The 25,782-nt window shown below is 33.9% G+C and overlaps 4 protein-coding genes across 6 annotated transcripts; 2 read left to right on the plus strand and 2 right to left on the minus strand.

Annotated features, from left to right (window-relative positions):
• Positions 1 to 472: 472 nt before the first annotated feature.
• LOC122582609 (protein NUCLEAR FUSION DEFECTIVE 4) lies at positions 473 to 3,974 on the plus strand. The gene is made up of 2 exons (XM_043755022.1): positions 473 to 1,738; positions 3,439 to 3,974. Exons 1-2 carry the CDS (start codon positions 603 to 605, stop codon positions 3,845 to 3,847), a joined length of 1,545 nt encoding a protein of 514 aa, XP_043610957.1. The 5' UTR covers positions 473 to 602; the 3' UTR covers positions 3,848 to 3,974.
• A 1,049-nt stretch (positions 3,975 to 5,023) lies between these two features.
• Positions 5,024 to 8,677, minus strand: LOC122582229 (uncharacterized protein At3g17950-like). The gene is made up of 4 exons (XM_043754595.1): positions 7,528 to 8,677; positions 6,479 to 6,565; positions 6,112 to 6,272; positions 5,024 to 5,294 (listed from the first exon to the last, which is right to left on the minus strand). Exon 1 carries the CDS (start codon positions 8,559 to 8,561, stop codon positions 7,944 to 7,946), a length of 618 nt encoding a protein of 205 aa, XP_043610530.1. The 5' UTR covers positions 8,562 to 8,677; the 3' UTR covers positions 5,024 to 5,294; positions 6,112 to 6,272; positions 6,479 to 6,565; positions 7,528 to 7,943.
• A 4,994-nt stretch (positions 8,678 to 13,671) lies between these two features.
• Positions 13,672 to 17,239, minus strand: LOC122582230 (biogenesis of lysosome-related organelles complex 1 subunit 1). 2 transcript variants are annotated; one of them, XM_043754597.1, is made up of 4 exons: positions 17,076 to 17,239; positions 15,272 to 15,613; positions 14,992 to 15,197; positions 13,672 to 14,020 (listed from the first exon to the last, which is right to left on the minus strand). In XM_043754597.1, the coding sequence occupies exons 2-4, from the start codon at positions 15,423 to 15,425 to the stop codon at positions 13,931 to 13,933; spliced, it is 450 nt and encodes a 149-aa protein (XP_043610532.1). In that variant the 5' UTR covers positions 15,426 to 15,613; positions 17,076 to 17,239; the 3' UTR covers positions 13,672 to 13,930. The 2 variants fall into 2 exon arrangements, with proteins under 2 accessions (XP_043610532.1, XP_043610531.1); XM_043754596.1 differs by having other exon boundaries at positions 15,272 to 15,616.
• A 1,663-nt stretch (positions 17,240 to 18,902) lies between these two features.
• On the plus strand, positions 18,903 to 22,881 carry LOC122582496 (peroxidase 4-like). 2 transcript variants are annotated; one of them, XM_043754900.1, is made up of 4 exons: positions 18,903 to 18,916; positions 21,613 to 21,796; positions 21,938 to 22,129; positions 22,318 to 22,881. In XM_043754900.1, the coding sequence occupies exons 1-4, from the start codon at positions 18,903 to 18,905 to the stop codon at positions 22,879 to 22,881; spliced, it is 954 nt and encodes a 317-aa protein (XP_043610835.1). The 2 variants fall into 2 exon arrangements, with proteins under 2 accessions (XP_043610835.1, XP_043610834.1); XM_043754899.1 differs by lacking the exon at positions 18,903 to 18,916 and having other exon boundaries at positions 21,575 to 21,796.
• The last annotated feature ends 2,901 nt before the right edge of the window (positions 22,882 to 25,782 follow it).

Here is a 25,782-nt window from a genome sequence, read left to right on the forward strand (position 1 = left end):
ATTTATTAAATTGTATAAAAGTATAGAATAGGTGTTTAAGGGGAATTATGATTAAGAAATAAGGGTACATATTTTGAATATAAAGTGTTGAATTTTCTAAAATATAAGAGATCAATATGCTTTATAAGGGGTTATAGATATTGTAACGTCATTTATTAACTGAGAAATAATTTATAAATTTTAGAGAGCGCTTAAGTGCATAACTGTCATGGTGTATAATTATGCATTTCTAAAGTGATTTTTTTCTATTTTTGATTAAAAATGATTTGACTCTTTGATGTTTGATGTCAAGCAAATGTAATCCTTGCGAATGCAACTCCATAATAAATGACCCCTTTGCTGCATTCATATTCGTGTATGCATCTCCAAACAAACACCATGTGTACGTAGTACAAATGGTGGTGGCCTTTCATTAAACCACATGATCATATCATATACATATGCTTCATATATATCACTCCTTGTAACAACTTTTGCATACATAAACACACACTAATTCACTACTCCATATCTTATTTCCATCCAATTCTTGCTTAACAAAAAAAAAAAAAAAAATCAAAAAACACTCTTTATAAACTTCAAGAAATTAACCACTTCTTTAAATGACTCTTCAATGGTTAAGCTTAGTAGGTACAATTTGGCTTCAATCCATAAGTGGGACAAACACAAACTTCCCAGCGTACTCATCTCAACTCAAATTCCTTCTTTCACTCTCACAAATTCAACTCAACAACTTAGCTTTCGCTTCTGACGCTGGAAAACTTTTCGGTTTTCTATCTGGCATAGCCGCGGTGTATCTCCCTCTTTGGCTCGTTCTTTTGATAGGATCCTCGCTCGGGTTCATTGGTTATGGCATTCAATATCTTTTCCTTCTTACAAATAATATATCCTCTTTGCCATACGGTCTTGTTGTATTGCTAACAATTTTGGGTGGAAACAGCATTTGTTGGATCAACACAGTTTGTTACGTGATCGCTATAGAAAACTTCCCTTTTGATCGACAATTAGCGGTTGGGTTAACGACTAGTTATCAAGGGTTAAGTGCAAAAATATATTCGGACGTAATTGATATGTTTTTTAAATCCTCTTCATCATCAATAGAAAGAGCAAGATCATATCTTTTGTTGAATTGCATTCTACCCCTTATAGTTTGTGTGATATCCTCACCGTTGGTTCGTGTGACTAGTACGCCACGATCAAGAAGATTATCTAGCGGATTTCTTGTAATATTTGCAATCACAATATTTACAGGAACTTTTGCCGTGATTACGAGTTTAGGATATACTAAACGAGTATGTCCTCCTTTAGTAATCTTGATTGGTTTGTGTGTGTTCTTGGTGGCACCATTAGTGGTTCCATTGATGGAGAAGTTAAGAGAAAGAATGGAGAATAAATGCTTGATAAGAAACTATGGCAAGAAGGTATGTGATGAGAGTTGCATGGCAGTAGAAAATGGAGGGGTAAATAATGAAGATGTGGTTAAAGATCAAGGACTGTTTGTGAGTAGTGATGAGGGTCAAGAAATGGGCTACAAAGTAATGTTGAAGAGATTAAACTTTTGGTTATATTTCTTTGTGTATATGTTTGGTGCAACAGTTGGCATGGTGTATTTGAACAATTTGGGACAAATCGTGGAGTCTCGTGGGAGTTCAAAAACTTCTTCTTTGGTGTCATTGGCTTCTTCTTTTGGGTTCTTTGGTCGTATCTTTCCTTGCCTACTTGACTACTATATATCAAGGTACGTAATGACTTATACTGTTTTTTTTATATATATTCTTTTGGCATTTTTTAACTTTATTATAGAACAATCAAGAACAATCCAATAACATGGGTTGAGTAACCAAGAGGTCTTTTTGGCCCGAGAAAACCAAACAATTCACATGGCTCTAGCTAATTCTAAATCTTTTGAAAAATAAAAATACATTGGTGTATGATTATTGTAAGAAATTGATTAGATAAATTTAGTTCTTTTGGCATTGAAATGTGAAATTCGGAATAAAATTTGTCAAACTTAGCATATCTCATGAAGAGTCGCATATATAATTGGGTTTTTACCACGTGCAAACAAAAAGTATATGGGATCTTCGAAAAGTAAACTAGCTAGATACTTTAAAGTCACAAACTACTTTTATAAATATTTATTACCGGCCAAACCCATATGTTGGAATGGTGGTTCATTAACTTGATATTCTATCTTCTTGGTTTGTGTCTCATTTATAAGAACGTACCATAAATCTAACTACCAATATCCCTTTTTTTAATGATGGCTCCATTTACAAATTTGGAAAATGAAGTTGAAAATACAAATCGGATACCTTGATAACATGAAAATTTAATGATAACAAATGGAATGAAGTTAGCTATTCATTTTGTCCCATCTTTTTCATATCTTATTTTGCATTGTGAGAGTCCCATTTCCATTTGTTAACGACTTATGGAGTACTCTGTAACAGAATATGTTTTCATTATATAATATAAGGTCTTCTTTGTTTAGATTATCCAATAATGTGATTTAGTGGAATTCAAACATGAAACCCCATAAATTGTTACACAAATTATTACATGGTGATCTGTATATCTAGCTAGTCTAGAATCAGAATAAAACAAAAGTTACTTGGAAGAATTTACCCTATGCAAATCGGATATTTGACCACTGGATTTATGGTTAAAGTTGATTTAACTTTTTACTCTATGTAAATCGGATATTTTGACCATTGGATTTAATCCAATGGTTAAGTTGATCTAACATTTACCTACAAAGTTAGATCAACTTTAAAGGATTATAATCTATGCGAATCATCTCATTACTTAAATGCATAATAATAACCCTAATAATATCAAGATTAATATGCGGCTGTTAATGCATAAAATGTAAGCCGATATCGTGGAAAAATGGCAAACCTTACAATTTAGACTCCCAACAAGGTTGTGTTGTACATGAATATTTAATGTGACATTCAATGTTGACATAGAATGTTATGGTTGAAAATAATTCAAGCCTAGGTCTCACTTTTGCCACCATTTTTGGTATTCATTTATTCAGCATTGCCACTATTCCTACCAAACTTCTTTTTAACATTTCGATAGCGGAGCCATTCATCTGATCCAATGGACTATACATTTACTTTTGAACGAATGTTACCGCAAAAATTACAAGAAAAAGCCTTTAATAATCCGTCAAACAACACGACAACGTAACTTAATTAGAGGTAAAATTTTCACCCTTAAGACTCGAACCCGATCTCTTGATCAAAAAGTAGAGTAACTCCCAATGCCGTCTTCCACGGGTTTTGGGTCCCAATACCGTCTTCGACTTGCTGAAAGACTTGGGAGACCCACTGGGCTATTGTCACTTGCTACCAAACTATAATTATGGAAACTTCAACATTTACGATTTCATTAATGTACTAAGACCCCAAAAATGTTTCTCTTTTTCAGGACCAAAGGCAAAGTTTCAAGACCAGCACTCATAGCACTTATGATGGTACCGATGACCTCCGCCTTCTTCTTACTTCTCAACAACAGTAACATGTGTCTTTACATAAGCACGGCAACCATCGGGATATGCACGGGAGCCATCACCTCGATGTCTGTCTCAACCACGGCCGAGCTTTTTGGGGCCAAGAACTTTGGTGTGAACCATAACATTTTGGTCACTAATATCCCTATAGGGTCATTCTTCTTTGGAAACTTGGCAGCGTTACTATACCGCAAACAAGGGCTTAACGATGATGGAATTTGCATGGGCACGACATGTTATCAAACAAGTTTCATAATTTGGGGTAGCCTTTGTTTTTTAGGGACAGTTTTAGCTATAATTCTCCACTCAAGGGCTAAAAAGACTTAATTACATGTAGATTTTGACTTGTATAAGTTAATTTATAGAGACGCATAACATATACGACTAGATAATGAACGCACTAGTATATGTATATATCTCTTTTTCCTTTAAAACAAATACTTCAAGTTTGGTATCGGTTTCTACCAATTATACAGTTTAATTAAAAGGGTAAGTAGGAGCTAGAAACATTAGAAAAGTGGACGCAACAACAAACATGATATTTTAGACAGCGTATACGAAGTAGCTTGATAAACTAAAGCGTGATATTTTAGACAGCGTTCACATGGTTGGGGGAATGTTGCCTAATTAACAGTTGAGATATGAAGGCGAAATACACGTTTTTGTTTGTTACATTTGTAATTGAAACTTAGATCCGAATCATGAACATGAAGTCTTTTCTGAACCTCCCATGTGTAAGTTTTTGTGTCATTTCCTAGAAGAAAGAAAGTAACAACTATTAATCATGAACACAAAGAAACTTTTTGATACTTTACGTAGAAGCCACAGCTTTCATCTTTATTTTGTATTTGTATTTTTTTTGTCGAAATCCTACCAAAAAGAATAGAATTCAAGTCATTAAAGGTTCAAGCCTAGTGTTGACACGAGATCGAATTAGTCATTATATAACGACAAAAGAAAGCCGAATCAGCAAGCTTTGGGTTTTTCTATTACAGGAAAAAGAATTATTGGTTAAATATGACATGATCACAAACGATCAAATTTAGTGTTTGTTTCAGAGGCAAAAATATATACTCGAAGAGTTCCATTATAAACAGTTACAAGCAACTAGTTATAGCGCTGTGAACATAGTGCGTAGCGGTGTAATCGAGCTGAGTAAATTCGAGCTCGACTCGATTTCTAAACTTGAAACTCGACGAGCCTTTGTTTCCAAGCTGGAACTCTGTTAACTATTTGAACCTATATAGATTGGCTCGATTTGACTCAACTCGATTTAGGTGTTAAACTAAGTACTGATTAAAGCTAGCAGTGATGTGACTGTGTGAGCTTGATAATAACATGCTAGACCCTACACTTTTGAGGTCGATGTCCTACAAAAGTTTTTTTTTTCCCCTCTTATTTTTATCACTAAGGTTTATGGCCATCAACCAATAGGTTTAGATTCAAGTCTCACTAAAGATAAATAGTGTAAATAATTCGGTGGTATAGAAATGAAGTCTTTGCTTTTCAAAAAGAAAAATACGACTTAATTCAGATAGTCAATATCAACACCTCATGAATAAATTTATGAATATGTTAACTACACGATTTGAACCCACAACCTTTTAGTTGAATAAATTCAGATATGAGGCCTTTAGATTGCTAAAGAGATTATAGACTCGTTCAACTCGATTCACTTGAGTGTGATCAGCAAGGACAGTTGACACACGACATCTTCACCCAATTGCTTTTGGTATCAAGAGGCATACAACATCAGCAAGCAATATGAGCATCCCTGTGACATCGTGAAGTGTGCTTAGTAATTTTCCTTTCGATTTTTTTTTTTGTTTACAAACCCTACTCCTTTCTTCTTCTTGTTGGTTGGATTATGGTGAAAAAATTAAGATACAAAAACTAGCAAATACAGGTAACAGGCCTATAAGAACGTGCAGCATGTTTAGCATTCTAATTCAAATAGTATACTAACAACAAAATTATACTTACATACTGGTATCCGATAACACCCTTAATTTTCACCTACCACGGCATGCGTTGTTGATCATAATTATCGACTATGGCAGATTAAAACAAATCTTTGGAAAAAAAAAAAACTTTAGATCAAGATAAAAGATGCTATTCAAACTTGAAACCTATCAAAAATTATACTTAGATTTCTAATTCATAAAGCTTTGCAATACATTGGATCGATAAGAGGTAGGAGTTCTAAGCGCATACTTGACTAGTCTAAATGAATTTGAAGTGCCCAAAATCTGGGAATTGCTACGGATATGTGTGTGTGTGATTATTTTGCATTTGTTGTAACTTGGTGCTTACTTTATGGAACATCCTGCCTTAATCTTGTAGACTTGTACCCACAGAGACGTTGTGTACCACTAGTTTGTGATTAAGAAAACTTTATTACTTAAAAATAAATAAATGAATTTTTGGGGGAAAAAAATTCGATTAAAAATAAATATAGACCTTTAACATTATCTATAAAAAGGTTATATTTATATAAGGTAAACTGCGAATATATGCAACAAGACAGTGGAATCAATGTTACTAAAGATTGGAATATAAGTCATTGAGTAAATAAAGGATTAGAACAAGACCTGTGATTAAGGACGTTTGCTGTCAGCCATAGCTTTTTTTGATTATGACATCATTTAAGTAGTAAACTACATCTTAGCTACTATCCTTGATTAAATCAGTTGATGTAATAGCTTCACTTCACACTTCGCAGAAATTTCAACCATCGCATCAATCGTGATCCCTTCAGTGCAATCGAAGTGCTTCACTTAGACAGTTCAAATACATGTGGATGTCCATAGGAAAGCTAAGGGTCATTTCAGGTGGCCATTAAGAAGGGTCGTCGATAATGGGTGTAATGTGTGCAATGTGCAACCATACAGGGCATCCAAAATTTATATTACTAATAAAAAAATTATAAAAACTTAAGTTGGATTTTGGGAAACTAACTTTGGTCCATACACAACTTTCAGCGCCAATCATCGAGTTTGGGCCCTCACATCGCCTCCAAAGGCTCAGCAAACCTCGACTATAGCCCTGCCATAGAGTGAACCAACATTAGTACAAAATGTAAACAATGCTTATACAAATCAACTTCAGTTGGAGAAAGAAAACGAGGGGTGCACTGAAAATCACAAGCATTCCTCAAAAGAATCAAGTGGATAAGAGGTCTAACAAGCGATATTCAATATCAACTGCACTGAAGTTAAAAAAACTATGAACTTTCACCCACTTCCTTTATATAACAAAGGCATCCGAGACAAACTTTGGTTTATGACTAAAAAAAGAAAAAAAGGAAAATACAAAACAAGCTACATTTGATGGTAGTGACAGTTGAGATCTGGTTTTACAGTTATATACACATACACATATAAACCAACCCCTACGTTTCCTCCATCTTATAGTCTCTCCAAATCCCAACATACATGTATCATCAGCCGTATAATTTTTGCAGGCCACCGAGAAAACTTGAAGCACATACATGGGCATATCAACAACAATCCTTAGACAAGCTACTCATTTGAAAAAGCATCCAAAGAAACAGGCCATGTATGACACTAATCTATTTCTGTCCTTTCATAAAGTCTCTACTGGTTTGTAAAATAGCTAAAATTGGTATTATTCTAAAACAACATATGGAGTAGCGGGTAATCTTGATCAAGAGATGCTAGCAGACTAGAACTAAATTAAGAAAGCCTTTCTATCAAAGGAGAGCTAAACTACTAATCACCACAGACTTTAATTTTGAGATGATAAAAACAGCTTGAGTAGGCCTAAACTTAATTAATAATATCTTTTTTCCTCTACAATGATATGTTTTCGCTATTGTGGATTGTGTTAAAGCACTTTGTAAGCATTTGGGTAAAATGTTTGATGGCTTCTAACGATAAATAAGCCCTTCTCATTAAGCGCCTAACTTGATGCTTATTCTAAATCCGCTATCAGAAATAAGCACAGGATCACATCAATATTAGATCATTTCAGCCTAAGGCGACTACCTGGGCAGTGGGCATATTGCTTTCATTTCAGCCGTTCTTGAACCTCTTGGAAATACTTCAAAAAATTTCTAAAACCATTTATCCGTTTAGACCGCTAAGCCACCTCCAACTTGTTTCATCTGTTCTTCACATAAATCAAAACCATCTTAAGCTACTAGAAAATTTTAAAAAATGTCATTCTATTAAGTAAGAATCAATACAAAACAACAAGTCAGATCGAATTGCATAATCTTTTAAGTATTAGCTATCAAATCAAATGTTTAGGGCAATTAACTTTTTTTATAAATAGAATCAGAGAGCTACAATAATAACGACAATAACAATGATATCAATTCCGTTAGCTACAATATCTCATCATTTCATTTCCTACATATACATACAGTTTTCCCCAAAACAATTTATAAAAAAAAAAAATCTCATCCACCACTAGTACAAATTCCAGCAAGCGAAACCGAAAACGGACAAAACGAACAAACCGATGTCGTTTCGCCATCACATTCCTCCGCCTTTTGCGGTGGAGGCAAAACCCTACCATCAGCAAACAACATTCCTTCACCATTGCTATTATTATTATTATTATTATTATTACCATTCCTATTAACATCAGCATTATCACCAAACGACACCGTTTCACATCCAAACACAGCTTCTTCACCAAACCGTCTTTCAACCTCCAAAAACTCACCTAATGACGACGGTTTCAAAAAATCATCACCGCTACATAACCACCACCACCGCCGTCGTCGTAACCGCTTCCTCCGCCTCTCCACCACCGCATCGGTATTACTCCGGCGACGTCTCCGGTAACCGGAAAATCCGCCTGGAGTATAATTAACCGGAATCGGAGTCGCCTGAGTGGCCGGAGTTCCGGTGATGATCGGAAAAGTAGTTCCGACGCCCATAAGTGTGCCTAAAGATATGCTCCGGTCATGGAAGAAAGATCCGGTGGATTCAGTGTCGAGATCGGAAGATGAGATTGATGAGATTGTTGGTGATGAGAATGGGGGAAGTAATTCCATACCTGGATCATGCATTTTTTTCGGATTATTTTGAAATATATTTTTGGAAAATAGAGATGTATAGATACAGGGGATGTGTATGTATATATTGGTGGGAGAGGTGAGTGATGAATGGACTAAACGATCCTCCTCATGTGAATAAGGTGATGTCAGAAAAGATAATGTCAGGACAAATATTTCTTTTGAAAAAATGGGGCTCAAAAAATAGGATTATTTAAAATTTTTACTTAGGGTGTTAGGCACTAATATCATCACTCACTTCCAACCAATCACATTATGTCGCCTCAAATTCATCACTCACTCTTCACTCATTCAATTTTTGATGGCATTGTCATCACTCACTCATCACTTACTACAATTTTATTTTTATTTTTTAAACTAAAATTTCATTAAACATAAAACTATTACATAATATTAAATAAAACATAACATACTTTTTTGAAAGGTGAATTTCGCTGAAAACTTCGTATCGCGATTCGACAACGAGAGATCTAACATACGTTGTCTTAACCGGATCCGCGCTAGAGAGCTCCCTCGAAGTAGAAATGCTTATTTCAAATATAACATACTTGGTTAATAAAACATTACACAATACTAAATAAAACATAAAAAACATCACATAAGACTAAATAAAACATAATAAAGTGTTACATAATAAAATACGTAAACCTAACACTTGGAATAGCCTGAGTCCACGGTATTGTCACCGTCGTTTCGGTGAATGTAGTGGTAGGGCTCGGGAGACCCTACTCTGTCGCCAGGTTGAGGAGATACGTACTCCTCCCTCGGGTCAGAGTAGTAAGGTACATCCTCACCATCACCAACACTGCCTTGCCAGAACACCTCGTGGTCTAGCGTGGGTGTCAAAGTCGTAGAGGCGGTGGTAAGCTGAAAAATAAATTGATTCAACCTACCCATCTTCTCACGAAGATACACGACATACTCACATTCGTTGCGGTTAAGAACTCGATTAGGAGCCGTCAATCGGTCGATCTGGGCTTGGTAAGCCGCCATGTTTTCAGAGACGTTCTGAATGATGTTGTTGACTAAAGATCGTTGTCTGTCGTCGTGATTCATGTGGATTTGCATCGACATTTTTACTGTGCCATTTTAGAAAGTGTGTTTGTGTTGTTACGTCACCGATGTCACGTCATCAGTCTTGATGACGTGGCACTTGACTTTGACCGGCCTAATTTCGATATATATGAGTCGGTCAAAGTCAAGTGTCACGTCATCAAAACTGATGACGTGGCACTTAACGAGCTCCGTCTGTCAAAAACTAACGATATACCCTTTATTAGGAATTTTTTGAAAATAAGATCCTATAAATAGACGAAAACAAAATAGGTTACCTTTAATAGGAATTTTATGTAAATAGGTTACCTTTTTATGAAATTTTCCCATATATATATATAACAGTTTAGAAAAAAAAAATTAAAAAAAATAGCCGTTCAAAATGGTCAAATATGCATTATAAAACTGAACCACTCACTCTTCACGCGATGTGGTCGGACCACGCAAAAGCTCCCACGCGTGGGTCGTCCCGCGTTGGCGGCGGTGTGCAAGTGAGTGGTCGGACGTCTCACTACCTCGACCACTCGGCGTTGCCAACACCCTTAGAAAATTATATACCTTTAACCTTCTTAAGAAAAAACCTTTTTCTAGTAATCCATTATGACATATGACGAAATTAAAGAATAGGATTAAGAGGGAATCAGTGATATATTTATGATATTAAGAGTATCATTACGATTTTTTTAGAATGCCAGATATTATATGAGATTTTTCGTATTAGTTTAGTTCGCTATTCTTACGAACAACTTAATTAGAATATCACAGTTTTTTTTGATACATCATTCCCACAAAACTATTTGTACTGATATCGATAACATATTCCTTTTTTTTTACAAATATCAAATCAATATATATGTATGATTAATATCTGAAAAAAGTGCGTATATGATTGTTAAACATCTAAGCTTGAGTGTGGAATCTCTCACATACTAATTTTTCTAACCACCACCCCCCCCCCCCCCCCCCCCCCTCCTCCTTCACCATGTATGAGCTTTTCTTTGAAAAGGAACAAAGCTTTTTAATGGAATGAAAAATATCAAAAACTAGATTACTAAATTACAAATGATGTAGAATTTTGAATAAACATTCGATGTTAGTGATACATTTATGGTTAAACATATAATTGAGGTAGCAAGCAACATAAATTATTTGAACCATGTACATAAGTATATTGTCGAACCATGTACATACAGAGGTGGGCATTGGATCGGAACCGATGGAACCGGAATTGGTTCCGGTTAACATGACGAATAACCGGTATGGAACCGGTTCTTGATCAAGATTTGACCGCTTTTTTTCAGTTCGAAACCGAGAAGAAACCGATTTTTGGATCTAAAAGTGGAACCAGTTCCTATCTATCGGTTCTTGAGAAACCAAAACCGGTTCTTCAAGAACCGGTTCCATTCGGTTCCGGTTCTAAGATTATTCAAATCGGTTTTTTTGCCCATGTCTATGTACATAAATTATTTGAACGACAAAACCATATAGAGATCGCAAGACCTCCAAGACACTTAGACACACCGCCAACTTTCGGTAATGCCTTTGATAACGTTAAGTTCATCAACTTCTAGAGTTCTAGTGTCGTACGAAACATAACACCATGGCATACATGATAATTGAGAAAGTTAGGCAAGAACAAGTTATAATGTACAAAGAAGTATAGCTTTAAATTACTCGACCTCTATTACATTTGTACATCCAAGTTACTTCATTTAAAACATCAGGCTATAGGCTTTTAAGAATATAATGTCACTATAAAGGTGAAACTTTTGTAGGTGTAGACTGGTCTAGTTTATAGGTAATCGCTTCATTTATTTGATGAAAAAGGAAAGTATAATAATAATATAAAATCTCTTTAATAATAGATGAATGATGATTTGATGAGTATGCTTTAATTGTAGTTACTTTTTAGTAATTATGATATGGAATGGGTAGTTACTTTTTCAAAGAAAGTCTTTGAAGAAAATGGCAAAAGTAAGTAGAGCATCAGGTATTGTTTATGTTTACGTGACTTTAGACGACCACATATATCACATCAAATATCACATTATTTTTTCATCACACCACGAGCCAATTTTGTAAAAGTTTGATTGTAAGGCCGAGTAATCGTCTAGTACCAGCTAAATGGTTAGCGACCGAGGTGAGTTGAGGAATATCAGAGTAATCGATACATGTTTCACAATTTGATCAAAATTTAGTCAAAAATAGGTCAACCAGGACCAAAATCAACAATATTTTATTGCACTTGGTGTTATATCAATCAAAAATCAACAAATTATTATGTTAAACATGTTTATTAAGTAATTGTGCAAGATGTTTATGTAAGGTATTATATTTTGTGGTTCATTACTTCATTTTTTTCATTTTTATGTTTGATCATGCTGAATGTTTTGGGTTTTTATTGTGAGGCAACTTATATCTGATACCATAGTTGGATTACATGGTTTAATCTAGTAAAAAACAAATAACACAAATGAAAAGGATGACGATACATGAGAAAGTCTAAACTCTTTTCATGTGGTTGACACCAATCCTTCTTTAAAAACAAAATGATGGGCCAAAGAAAATGATTTGACAAAGAAAAACAACACTGTGTATAATCTTCTTTCATGCACAAACATTTTATTCAAATAGAGAAATGATATTCATTTGATTGTGACTAGTAATAGAATGAAAAGTAAGATTTTTTTTAAAATGAATATATACAAAGCATAAGCTGTTAAATATAACATCGCTCTTGGCAAAATACCATAAAGTATAGAAAAAGTATGATGCATATAGAGCATATTACTCCTACCAATTACATACAATACGACCAACTAATAATTCCAAAACCAGCTTCGAAGTGGTCTAGTGGTAGGAGACCAAAAGTCTCGCAGTAGACCAGGTTAACAGGTTTCAAACCTGGGTAAACAAACACCTTGGAATGGCTAGCGAAAGTCTACAAAAAGGTCATGGAAATAACAGTTAAACCACATACACCAAAGCTTTGGCTCTGCTCTCCCCGATTAGCCTGAACAACCCCTTTGTTAACTCGTTTTTCTCTATATAACAAGGTTTGAGTCTATAGCAAAAAATTGTGAGGGACAACTTATGCTGCTAGGAGAAAAGCTTTTTGATCATGATCTGACTGAACCTATGGGTAATTGGTTATCTTCTACAAACACCATTATCCACTCACAAAATATAAATCAAGCCTACACTCTCAAACCAAAGGAGTCATAACCCGCAGCGACACTCTTGCTACCAACTATTCCAAGAGCAGTACAATACGAAAAAATGCAAGTGTTTGTACAGTGGCACAGCATCCGTGCTTTATATTGCAACCTTTTTTGTTTATTAAGCAAATTCTACTAATTTGTAATGCTTGACAATAACACAGCTAAGCTACAGTGGACATATATATCAAGAATGTGGTATGATAAAATAATCATCCACATGAATGTAACAATGTCATGTGTTTCTACCAAATATTTACAAGTTATAATAGTCTTCAAATGCTATTGTTAAACAGTCTTCATTATGTTTGGATGTACAATATTATGTAATTTGTCAGTAGTGTAATTACAGAAACTCAATTAGTGCAATTAAAGTTTAGATACAGAGAGGTAGTTTTACATTACCTAAACTCAATTCTGTTACATATCCAAATCTGTTTCAGATTGTCATGACTCATGACCCAAAAAACCATCATTATCACAGTTAGACTTGTCTAAACTTGTACGTTAGTTGCACAACAAAACAAGCCGATATTATTATATTGAACATCATATACTACCCATAGGTGATAATAGAAGTCGCATAGATATGTAGTCTTGTACTATCCAGACAAAACTTACTCAATCACAAGATCCCAATTCATAGTAGTTCAGTTTTACAATTTGTATGTGTCATTTAGGTCGAACCCAGCTGAACCCACACAGCCAGGCCATTTCGCAGTATATAGCGTTCAGACACTACACAACATTTAGTCCTGATGTTGGAATGGGCTATCTAAACTTAAAGGTAAAATACATGGCAAATAAGATAATAATCAGTGAGCACCTAACCCTTTACAAAATGCGATGATATATGGCGCATCATATAATCTTTGTAAGAACAGCTCGAACTATACTATGAAACAGATTATGGCTTAAATATATCATTTCATTCATTCAAATTATTCACATTTGAATTCCTACCATCATATGAAAGAATAAAGCAGAATATAACCATAATAGAGAAAAAATCATAGTAAATAGAACTGCACCTAAGTTATCCACTTGCAAGCAATTCGGTCACTCGTGTCACGAGTTGAGTTGGTCATGCTATCATGACTGGTGAATGTTGGAGATGGCTGCAGTGATGCTTTTACAATCTAATTCCATAGTCTTCATCCAATTCTCAAAATCTCCTATTTCCTGTGCAATCAATAGAATTTCAAGAAATTGTTAAAAAAATACAAAAGGAGAATCTCAAAGCTAAAGGACAAGCCATACAAGCTATTCTAAAGACTCAAATATTCATGATCTAACTATGGTGCAAGGATTAGGCGATTAGCCCATGTGTCTTAAAAAGAAAATGAAAAACCAATAAAGTCTGAATGTCCAATTTTCTGTAAGTAAAAAAAATAAAGTGCCCCCAAGATGTTAACTTCACCATTGAAACTTTAGTCCAGCTCTCTGTATACACCCTTAACCAAATGACCATATACATATCTTATTTCAGTTCCTACTTAGTTTAATCCTGATGAACCTAAAAATGTAAGTATACATTGGGGAATTGAGCTTCAGACTACACAGTTTTTCAAGAAAGATTTAGAGTGGGACCAAGTCTTCAAAAGAAACATTCAACACTTCGATATCAAACCGTATATACACACATAACACATTCAATAAACAAGTAAAGCTTCAGTTGAGAGATTAAGCACTGTATGTCACAAGAAACCTCACAGATATTATATTTTGATCTTCCGTGTTTGAGCAACATGCATATATTTATGCAACTCAATCATAATTCTCAATATCCGACCTATTTCTATATATTTGAGCAATTTCCTAACCCCTGTTCTCCATTATACCATAGTTACAATAGCATTCACAATTAATGTCTAATAATTACTTTAGAACAGAAAAACACTTTCGCATGTTTGGATGGAGTACATACCCATCAACACTAAGTCACAAACAGTTTGGTAATCGCTTATTGTTAAAGCAAAAGATTGGTAAAAATTAAGCAATACAAACACGCCCTTCCTTGAAAATTCGTAATTCTAGAAATTACTCTCGATTAGAAGTTCTTCAAAAAAAGAAAAAAAAAACTTGCACAAGTAGTCATTTATAATTAATGGCAAACAAGCTGGTAAAACTATAAGTAAAGGTGAACCGTGAACCTTGATAGCATTGTTAATAGCATGAGTTGAAGCAAGCCATTGATCAGTCTGCTTCCCAAATCGTGTAATAGTAGCCTTCAACGCTCGGATTTCAACTTCTATTCGCTTCTCGTTCACGAAACACTCTTCTACCCCTCCATTAACAGCATCCACTAACAGATCAGACACACGAGAAGCACTCTTGATCGCCTCTTTCTTTGATTTCTCTGTAATTATTAACTTGTAACTCTCAAAATCAAATTCTACAAAACCTCAAGCTCTGAAAGAAACAAACTCAAACCTGTCTGTTCTCGGAGTCGGACAGAGGTATTCTGATGATCATTGACAAGCCGGAGTAGAGATGACTCTAAACTTCCGGAATGAATATCTGGTCGATTAATCTCTGATGATGATCTTACGTGAGCACGTGCCGGCATTCGCCGTGGTGAACTCATTTTGGCAACTACAAACCCACTAAAACTGGACCGATTTTCTGTAGATTCCTTTTTTCGAACTTGAAAAATGTTGTTTATAATTAAAATTACATCCAACTCCACAAAGTAACTCTAGTGAAGCAAATTCTGAGAGCCATCAATAAGGAACTCAAATTTTACTTTCCTCCAGAAGTAGAACATTCCACTTACTTCTGTGTAAAAAAGATTATAATAATGGATCAATTGTTGTCATTTTTTTTGGAACAGCATAAATATATTATTGAAAACAACTAGCAAGACGCTAGTTGTTAGTAAGAAATCAATTGTTGTCATTTTGCTTCATTTTCAAATTTAAAAACATACTAACCATAGCTTACACAAAAGCTCCTTCAAACTGGAGCTTTGTGTTTCATAGCAACCAGCAATAATATTCATACCCACACCAAACCTTTGGATGGTTGAATAATACTTATTTTAGAAGATATTCCTGGGAGTTTATCCGAATAAAAGAGAATTGAAGTTCAAAGTATATAAAAGTCTGCTTGTTAACCAATAAATAAGTCAAAAGTAACTCAGCTGGATTTCGTTACTTGTAACCTCCAACATCCTTGTCAAATTTAACTTTGATAAAAAAAAAAAGAAGCATGCTTTTAAGATTTAGTTAGAATCAGTACAAGAAACACCTATAAATGTACTATGTTTCTTGTTCATACCTCTCCTAATGTTACTTTACAACTGTTAAACGATCTATACCTTTGAACACTAATAAATATAGAAATAAGTTAACCCTAACTAACTAATAAGTAATAAGACACGACTTCATCTCAAGTTTGATAGAACTCTTTCTTTGTTAGTAACCTAGTTCGTATTTCCAACTCATTTTGGTCGTATAATCCTTGTCACGTATGTTTTAATGTAGTTTTATGCCTTGGATCTGTAACATGTTTGCTAATGGCTTTATTTGATATTTAAAAATTGATATATTTGTGTGTCTGCATACACACACACTTACGTCTGAACAAATGATCTATCATTTACTCGTATATAAAACCACACACCAAAACGTTACAAATCCAAGACAGAAATTAGTACCCAACATGTTTGAAGATCACACACAAACTATCAACTCTAGGTTACTAACATAAACAAAGATCAAACAAACTTGGCATTCAGGATTCGAAACGACCTTGAACTCGACTAGTAATTTTAAACCTAAAACTAGCACAACTAAGCCGGCGGAAACACTATACTCTGGAACACTCAAAATGATGTAGTAGTGACAAATTAGTTGCTAAAGGTTTAACTAATTACTACATTAATTAAGTTTCCGAGGTCTAAACTTCACTTTAAACATTACAATCTAAATTTCAGTCGAAAATTTTTGTCGTAGTGTTGGTCTACTTGAAAGGCGAGCTAAATTTGTATCACGCCGCAACTCCCGGGTTGAATTTCATTGTTCATATTGTGTCTCAAAAACAGTATAATAAGTCTATAACTAATAAATGATTAAATTGACAAGATTTTTGCCAACAATATGAGGACAAATTAAACCTAATTTTATATATATATAATATTATCATGTATATAAGGAATTCAGAGCAAAAAAAAAAAATTAACAGAGAAATGAAAACAGATTTGAATTTATTAAATCTAAAGAGGTAAGCTGCTAACCTGAGAAAGTAACGGTGGCAGACGGAAGCGGCGGTGGATTGTGATGCGACGGCGAGACTCTCCGGGAAACCGTTTGAGATTTGGCCAGTTTCGTAATTTAGAATAGCCCGACCCGAACAGGATCACAATTTTTACAGAGGGGTGTTTGGTCTAGCAGCTTAGGGGTTTTGCGTCAAACCAAAGCCGACCTTAGTTTATTTTTTACTTTTATGAACTTAATCATTCAATCTTTATGTTTTTTTTTTTACTTAATAACATAAAATAACCGTCAATTATCTTTACTTTACCTTAATACATACAAACATTTTTTATGCATTCAGCAACTTAATGAGTAATGACTAAAAAAAGAAACGGAGCCTAGTTTGTTTTCGATTTTAATTGTATATTTTGTTTTTAACAACTGCAATTACCAGCCTCTCGTCGCTTTTCAAAAATTAAAGCATTTTGCGAGTAAGAGGTCCCCATAAAGTGTTGGTTTTTCAATCACATAAACTTTTTAAAAACCTCTTTCTTATCGACTTATAACTCACTTTTTACATCGGACTTCATATTTGTATTAAAAAGTTTACTTCGTTGGTCACCCCACTGAAACCACCGTTAAAGCTATCAGTTGAAGTTAGAGTTCAACCACCAACTACCTATCGAGTTCAATCCTTTGCTGCTGCCAAATATCGTTTGAGTTTAGCAACTAATGATCGTAAATCATCGTTGAGACCTTATAAAAGGAAGTGGGTATTAGTGTATTAGTACCGGTGGTATAAGGGAAAAAAAAGACATTTTCATGTTTATATAAAATGCATTATTACAAGTTTTTTTAAAAAACTATGTTTAATGAGCATTATATCTATGCATTAAAACTGTTATTTTGAAGATGCATGCAAATTTTGAATAAGTAAAGATATAGATATTATGAGATGGGTCTTTGTTTTTAGCCATAACAAATGAAGATAAAAATTTTTTTTTGTGGGTTTTAAATTAATTTTTTTAATGTTTTTTTGTTAAAAATTATAATTGTGTGTAGGCAAAAGGGAGTGAAAAGTTCTCATTACTTCTAGGGTTTTCACATGTGGAGTTTTAGAATGAAGTGGATTTTCCCTTTAGAGTAAGAGTTCTCATAACCCTCAAATTAAATATATATATATATATATATATATATAAAAATGCTTTAAAAAAAGGGACCATTAGGAAATGTGCATAGAGCCGTTCAACTGTCTGATCGGTAGTGGGACCCATAACATCCATGGGACAATATAGCCGGCGTTATGTGGACGTTACGTGCACTTTTTAGGCGTTTCTTAGAGAGTTAACGCCTTTCTTTATATGGTCTTATTGACAATATGATAATTATTGAAAGAGAAAATCACATGATTAGCATTTTATTGTGATTGTATCAAATTAGCCAAAATTTTTTGGATTTTTACAAAATAACCAACAAAATCGTAATAAACTGACAATATCACAATGAGATTTACAAAATCGCAATGAGAACTTCAAAATCGCAATGAGATATTGTAGTTACGCTACGAGATTCTAAGAATCACAATGCGATTATGAGAATCTATATGCGACTCTGATAATCTCGTAAAGATTTTGCAGAAGAATCTCATTGTGATTCTCATAGACTCGTTGCGATTTTTCATAATCTTATTGCGATTTTGTAGAATTTTATTGCGATTTTGATGTTTTCATTGCGATTTTGAAGATTTCATTGTGATTTTGTCAAATTATTGCAATTTTGTTGTCCAATTTGTGAAAATCCAAAAAACTTAGCTAATATGATATAATTGCAATGAAATTTGCCTAATGACGTGATTTTCTCTTATTGAAATGCTAAAAATAGTGTGTATAAACATTTAGACATTTCACAAAAAAAAAATCTATCATATTTAAATTTTAGACTTTAAAAACACTCATATAACTTATGATTCAAAAGTATCATTCAGATTCATACATCAACTTATTAAGAATAAACTTTAGGTCATGGATTAACACAACTAACATATATTTGGTATATAAATTGAATTTGGATTAACATTTGTAATCTTTTTACAACCTGTCCATTAAAATGCAAAAAATTGATATTATTAATATAAATTCAAATCTTTAGTTTAAAATATTGAGCTATTTTATTTTATTTTTTTAATATTTTTATCTTTTATACTTATTTATAAAGCATTCAAGTATATTTTCATCTAAAAAATTACTTAAAGTTCAAGATTGAAAATGACTTTTGTTTAGTCAACAAAATCATTATACTTATTTTTCAAAATGATTACTTAAATTAAAATATTGAGTATGTTTAAATTGATATGTGTAGATAAATATTATTTGTAAAATAAGTCTGGAAATCATTTTGTGCATTTTGAGGGTCACGTATGTCAATATCAACTTTAATTATTATATAAAATTATTTAAGTATTGAGAACTTAATAGTTTTATAAATAGACTAACATGATACTTGCATAATGCGGCAAGGTGACGGTGATGGCGGTTTAGTGGTGTCGGTGACGGTGACGGGTGGTGATGACATTGACAATTGGTACCGAGTGATGTAACCGTGTAAGTTGATGTAATGGGATAATGAAAATATTTTAAAAGATAATGACTTAAAGTGCAATATAAATAAAGTAAGATTGTGATGACATAATATTTTTAAAAAAAAATCTTATTTGGCATCACTAGACTTTTTCTTATTAGTTATGTATTTTTTATCTAATTAATTTATGACATCATCTTTTGAATTTAAAATTTTAGTACCTTCATTTGAAACTTTTTAAATCTTTCAACCCTAATGTAATATAAGTCTAATGTATAATAACATTGCTTACTTGCCTCTAAAATATAGACATTTTTACTTACGATTTTTTTTATATTTCATTATGATAATAAACATGTATTTATGAAACTTGTTTAAAAATACCCGGGCTAAACCCGAGATAATTAGCTAGTTAATTTATTAAAGTCAAATTTGGTAATCACTAACAACTCTTTCCATAAAGGATGTTTATTAAGGATAATGTAGTACTTTTACATATAACCATTTTTTTTACACTTTCCTAAACAGAAGGTTGATAATTATTATTAAGGAGTATAGATAAATATGAATATGAGTTTATATATTTACTTATTTAGTAGTTCAATATAAGAGAACACTATATCAACCTAATTACCTAAGAAATAATGTCTATATTAAGAATAGTACCTTCAATATAAGATGCAAAAGCTCTAGTAATATATTTCCATGATGACAAAATAAGCGCAATCGAATAATAGTATAGTATCCTTAATAAGTATTGCAAAATAATTTGGGATTGCATAAAGTTAGTGCTAGACCCCTAGCTAGGTAAAGTATTATCTATATTCTTTTATAAAGAAAAAGGCCCATTTCTATTTTGGGTAATTCTATTTTTGAATTATCAGAATTACTCTTGACTTTTTATATATATCCCTTAATAAATTAATTTACACTCTAAACCTCTATTTTAATAATTAACACTTTAAGCCCTTATTTTCTAAAAATTTCCACTATCACAATTATATCAACTTACACCACTTGACACCGCCAGCATCACGAATAGGTACCATCACCGACACCACTAGACCGCCTTCCCCACCACTGTCACTGGATTGCGCGGGTACCATGCTTGTTACCACTTTACGAGTACTATATGAATTATGACTTTTTGTAGAATTGTAGTTGTAATAACTCATCTATGGGAGTATTAGGCGGAATGGAGTGGGGCGAACTCATCCTTGGTCGCTATCTAGTTCGCCTAAAACACCATTTCCACTATGTGATTTGGGGAAAAAAATTTTTTTGGCGACTTCTACATATCGTCTGATACACATTCATCTATGAGTACCATCTCTCTTTGATTATCTTTACCATCGCTTCCTCTTTTACCTTTTCACTTCCTAACCAATCATTTAGAGCCATTTGTAGAAAGTCACCTTGCCCAACTACATAACCCAACTCTTACATTTTTAAGGGGCTACCCAAGGGGCTACCCAATGTATGACATGATAGCACATTTTACGAGTCGCCCACAATTGAAATAGCCCTACTTCTCCCAGCTTTTACAAAAGCTTTAGCATTAAAGGAGATTGTAAGAATATCTTTTTAACAAATAAATATTAGATGTGATATAAAAGTGATAACGCCGCTGTTTACCAATAATAATGTGGTGTTGTCACCCGGAAAAAATTGCCTATGACGTCATTTTTAAGAGTACAAAAACCAGCCACCATTCAATTATTGAAATGAAGTTTTACCAACATAATTACTATTAAAAAATTATATTAGTATTATATTAGAATAATTGCCTCTAAGCTAATTATAGACCGAACTAGAAAGGCAGTAAAAGGTCGAGTCCACAACTAGTCAGTTTCGAAAGTTGAAAGTAGTCTAACATACCAACCTAAAATCCCTACTATATATACTACGAGTATATAGTAAACCCTTGCCCTTTGTTCTTCCTACAATAATATATAGTGACAAAATGGCATCATCTATGACCATCTCCTTTAGACTATTCAGTTTTACCTTGATCATAATGATATTGATGGGTACTTCTTTGGCTCAACTAACTCCCAACTTCTACTTGAGAAGTTGTCCGCAAGTTTTTGAGGTCGTTGGGTCAGTGGTTTGGACCGTTGTATCAATGGAGAGGCGTATGGGTGCATCCCTTCTTCGGCTCCAGTTTCATGATTGTTTCGTCAATGTATGCATATTTTTTTTCTCTTTAGTTAATGTAAATACAGTTTCAATTAAAATAATCATGTACAAAGCTCTTTGTGTAATTTGATCATAAAAGTTAATTTTGAGAATGTCTATATTTATCTCCTGACGCTGCCTCTTGCAGGGTTGTGACGCATCAATTCTACTAGATGATACACCTACACTCGAAGGGGAAAAAACCGCCGCACCAAATATCAATTCTGCTAGGGGATTTGAGGTGATAGATATTATCAAGTCGAATGTTGAAAAAGTTTGTCCCGGTGTTGTCTCTTGTGCTGATATAATAGCCATTACTGCTCTAGAATCCGTTCTTGCTGTAAGTATATAATCCTTAAATCTATAAGCATCATATTCTGCCACTAACAATACTTCTCATGAGCAAATTACAACTCTTCACCCTTTACATCAATAATTGTCATTAACATTGTAATAATCTTACTGATTTAATTTGACATCTTACAAATATATATCTAAGATGACATATATTTTTGTGTATATGTATAGTTAGGCGGTCCTAGATGGAAAGTTAAGCTAGGAAGAAGAGACTCATTGTCAGCAAGCTTTTCCGCAGCTAATGGTAGCGCCATTCCACTACCAACATTCTCCCTCAAAAACCTCATTTCCACCTTCCAAGCGGTTGGTCTTTCCGCACATGACATGGTAGCCCTTACAGGCGCGCATACAATTGGAAAAGCACATTGTCCTAGTTTCAGGTCACGTATATACAACGAAATCAACATTGATCCTTTATTCGCCAGCATAATGCAATTAAATTGCCCACAAAGTTCGGGTTTTGGGGATAATAACCTTGCACCAATTGACCTTAAAACACCAAACTATTTTGACAATAGTTACTATAAGAACTTGGTCAAGCAAAAAGGTTTGCTGCATTCTGATCAAGAATTTTATAGTGGAGGTTTTACGGATTCGTTGGTGGAACATTACAGTAAAAATCCTTTAAGTTTTGAAAAGGATTTTGCAGCTGCCATGATCAAAATGGGAGATATTAGTCCTCTTACAGGTGACCATGGCGAGATTAGGAAAAACTGCAGGGTGATTAACTCGTAATTGGTTTCAAAATTGTCATTGTTAGTTTTTATTTATTTAAGCATTAATTCTTCTCAATTGTTTTACTAGGAGGGTGTTTGGGAATACGTTTTGAAGTGATTATCTGATTATTACGTTTGTAAAACACAAATAATTTAAAAAAGTGTTTGTGTGAAAAAGTGATTATATGCAATGAAAACGCATAATCTATTTTGAAAACGCATAATCTGTTTTGTAATCACAATAACAAACACCCCTTAGATGTGATTTTCGGTAGGAAGGAAAAAAAATAAAGTTTCTTCTTTTTCTTGTTTTACTTACTATTGTGTTCTTAATTAAGTTAAAATTTGTTAGTAATTTTTTATTTTGTGATGTGACATTTCTAAGTTATGATTTTACCAAGACAATATTAAAGTAAAGCCATGATTTTTTAGTACCATAAGAATCAGAAACCAAAAGTCATAAAAAAAAAAACAATCGAACTAAACAGCGTGATATAAAATCAAAACCCAAATTGAATATATACGGACTCATACTTTAAAAAAAAAAAAACCCAAATAAATCCGAAAGCTAAAAAGACCGTGTAGAACACTTCGGTTACACTCCGAACCGAACCGAACCGATTTTAAATGTATGTTTACATTTTCACTTGTCGAATTGAAATTAGTGGATCACCAAACAACTTTCATAATACTAATAACAGGAAAATTAAATTATAAAGTTCACCAATAGGACTGTTAGAAGCAAGGGGTTCTCAAGAACCCCAAAACTTGCACTTTTTGTGCCATGTAGGATGTCATGTCATCAGAAGGCATACCCCTTCCAATCTTTGGAGTAAGACTTCCTCTAGAATCCCTCAAGAAGTCCTCCTATGCACCCCGTCTATTTCCAGTCGGCCTCACCAAATTTTCCCTCGAGAACGTCGCTTGGAGCGGTGTAGATGGCGTCTTATTGGCGTTTCCAGGCGTTCTCGACCACTTTTTGGCCGAGTAACACCTTGCTCCTACTAATATAAGTTGGTGGTCCATTGGTAAGTTCTTAAACCTTAGAAAAATCCACGAGGATTCAAATCTTACTTTCTATATTTGTAATAGTGAATTATTAGGGGGAGTTTTCGAGAGTCATGAGTTTCATCCAAGACATGCTTATTGGTTTGAGCTCCGCATACGGTCTATTTGAATGTTACCGTGACGTCTCGAATGTTAACCCTTAAAATACTAGCTCGCTGTTAAAAAAGAAAAGTGAAATTATATCATGAATTATTAATTACCTTTAAAATAAATAAATACATAAAAATTGTATTTAAAATATAAAACTAGAATTTTATATACATTTTGAGATTGACATAAATACCCTGACCATCACATCTCTCTGCACCACTATTGTCCCCGGTAAAGCATGAAAAAGGAAAAAAAATTTTAATGATAACCGAGTCCAAAAAAAGGAATTAAATTTTATAGCTAACCCGAGCAGACAGAACCGTTTGCAGCCTGTATAATCAATTCATAATTTCATATGACCCGTTTATTTATTTCTACTGCATGGAAATCTGAATTCACTTTTCTGTATCCGATCATCCGGTAATATTTTTCACATTTCACTCTGTTTTCAGATTCATCATATATACATACTTTTTTTTTATGTATATATTTATATAGGGAAAATGAAATGTGCAGCAAGCAGAAGAAATATAAATATGTAGCAAAGAAGGTTTTTTTCAAGAAAAATTATAAACTAAACCTTTTTAATTTACAAATAAACATCTTTGCCCCCTGAATTGTACAGATTTTGTTACTTAAAAAAAAGTAAGTAACCCCAATGCGGTATTTCACGTGTTTTGGGCCCAAAAACTGTGTATGGAGGAGGTAAAGAGGTAGACAACTTTACCCTACCAAAAGGCAGAGAGGTTGCTTCGAGGTTCTACCAAAGTTAGAAAATGACCTCCAGCCTGGCAAGACTTAAGGATTGAACCCTTGACTCTGTCTACAGAGGCCAGGGTTCCAACCACTTGATCCAACCCAGTTGGTTTTGTTATAAATGCTTGATTGTTACTTGATCCAACCACAAATTTGTTACTTGATTGTTTGATTTATATTCACCGATCGATTAGGGTTTATGTATTTGTATGTATATATTGATTGTTATGCTTGTTTTTGATGTTATATTGTTTGTGTGATTATGTGTGCGCATGTGCAATATGATGCGTCTGATGTTATGTTGTGTTTTGTTATATAATGCTTTTAAGGTTGATTTAGTCGACGTCGATTTTGGAGGAAACTTTGAGTTAAGCCCCAAAATAGAAATTTTGGAAAAAAAGTCGGGATGTTTGGAACTCAATATGTTGGAATCAGGTTTGAATAAGGAAATAACGTTGCTGGTGTTGGTGATGGATAGGAATGTAGAGGTTGAGAGTGTTGTTGAGGAAGATGATGGTAATGTGTTTGGGGATAATAACTTTATAAGTGAGGATAGTAGTGATGTTGATGACGAAATGAAGAAGATGAGAGATGAAGAGGACAGTGAAAGTGATGGCGGTGTTGTGGTTAAAAAAGGTGAAAGCAAGAGGAAGAGGAAAGTTGTAGGGAGTTCTGAAATGGTGGAAGTTGAAAATGATGGAGTTAGAGTTAGTGGCAGGGTGTTGCGGTCAAGTGTAATTACGAGTGGGAGTGTTCAGGTGGATGGGAATAGACTGAATGAGAGTGTGGTTGGTTTTAAGAGACAGATGGAAGCAGAATGTTTTGACCCGACGGAGCTTGATAAGGAAGTGGATGAGAATAGTCAAGTGATGGTTAGACTGAATAGGAAACAAAAGCTGCAAGTTGAGATTGGTTTTAGTGGAAAAGTTTTAGCTGGAAACGACGTTGAGGAGGTTGATGAAAGCGCTTTGCTGATTGGTAAAGGCCAGAAGAAACGAATGTGTCG

Source organism: Erigeron canadensis, chromosome 9 (assembly GCF_010389155.1).
Source record: "Erigeron canadensis isolate Cc75 chromosome 9, C_canadensis_v1, whole genome shotgun sequence".
NCBI classification, from domain to species: Eukaryota; Viridiplantae; Streptophyta; class Magnoliopsida; order Asterales; family Asteraceae; genus Erigeron; species Erigeron canadensis.

What these genes read in the sequence shown, in the direction of transcription:
- LOC122582230 (XM_043754597.1), bottom strand. Translation starts at nt 15,425, where the DNA reads ATGAGTTCACCACGGCGAATGCCGGCACGTGCTCACGTAAGATCATCA. An exon ending in CCGACTCCGAGAACAGACAG is followed by an intron (nt 15,198 to 15,271) that starts GTTTGAGTTTGT and finishes TAATAATTACAG; the next exon opens with AGAAATCAAAGAAAGAGGCG. An exon ending in CTATTAACAATGCTATCAAG is followed by an intron (nt 14,021 to 14,991) that starts GTTCACGGTTCA and finishes TTGATTGCACAG; the next exon opens with GAAATAGGAGATTTTGAGAA.
- LOC122582496 (XM_043754899.1), top strand. Translation starts at nt 21,575, where the DNA reads ATGGCATCATCTATGACCATCTCCTTTAGACTATTCAGTTTTACCTTG. An exon ending in TTCATGATTGTTTCGTCAAT is followed by an intron (nt 21,797 to 21,937) that starts GTATGCATATTT and finishes TGCCTCTTGCAG; the next exon opens with GGTTGTGACGCATCAATTCT. An exon ending in CTCTAGAATCCGTTCTTGCT is followed by an intron (nt 22,130 to 22,317) that starts GTAAGTATATAA and finishes GTATATGTATAG; the next exon opens with TTAGGCGGTCCTAGATGGAA.
- LOC122582609 (XM_043755022.1), top strand. Translation starts at nt 603, where the DNA reads ATGACTCTTCAATGGTTAAGCTTAGTAGGTACAATTTGGCTTCAATCC. An exon ending in CTTGACTACTATATATCAAG is followed by an intron (nt 1,739 to 3,438) that starts GTACGTAATGAC and finishes TCTCTTTTTCAG; the next exon opens with GACCAAAGGCAAAGTTTCAA.
- LOC122582229 (XM_043754595.1), bottom strand. Translation starts at nt 8,561, where the DNA reads ATGCATGATCCAGGTATGGAATTACTTCCCCCATTCTCATCACCAACA.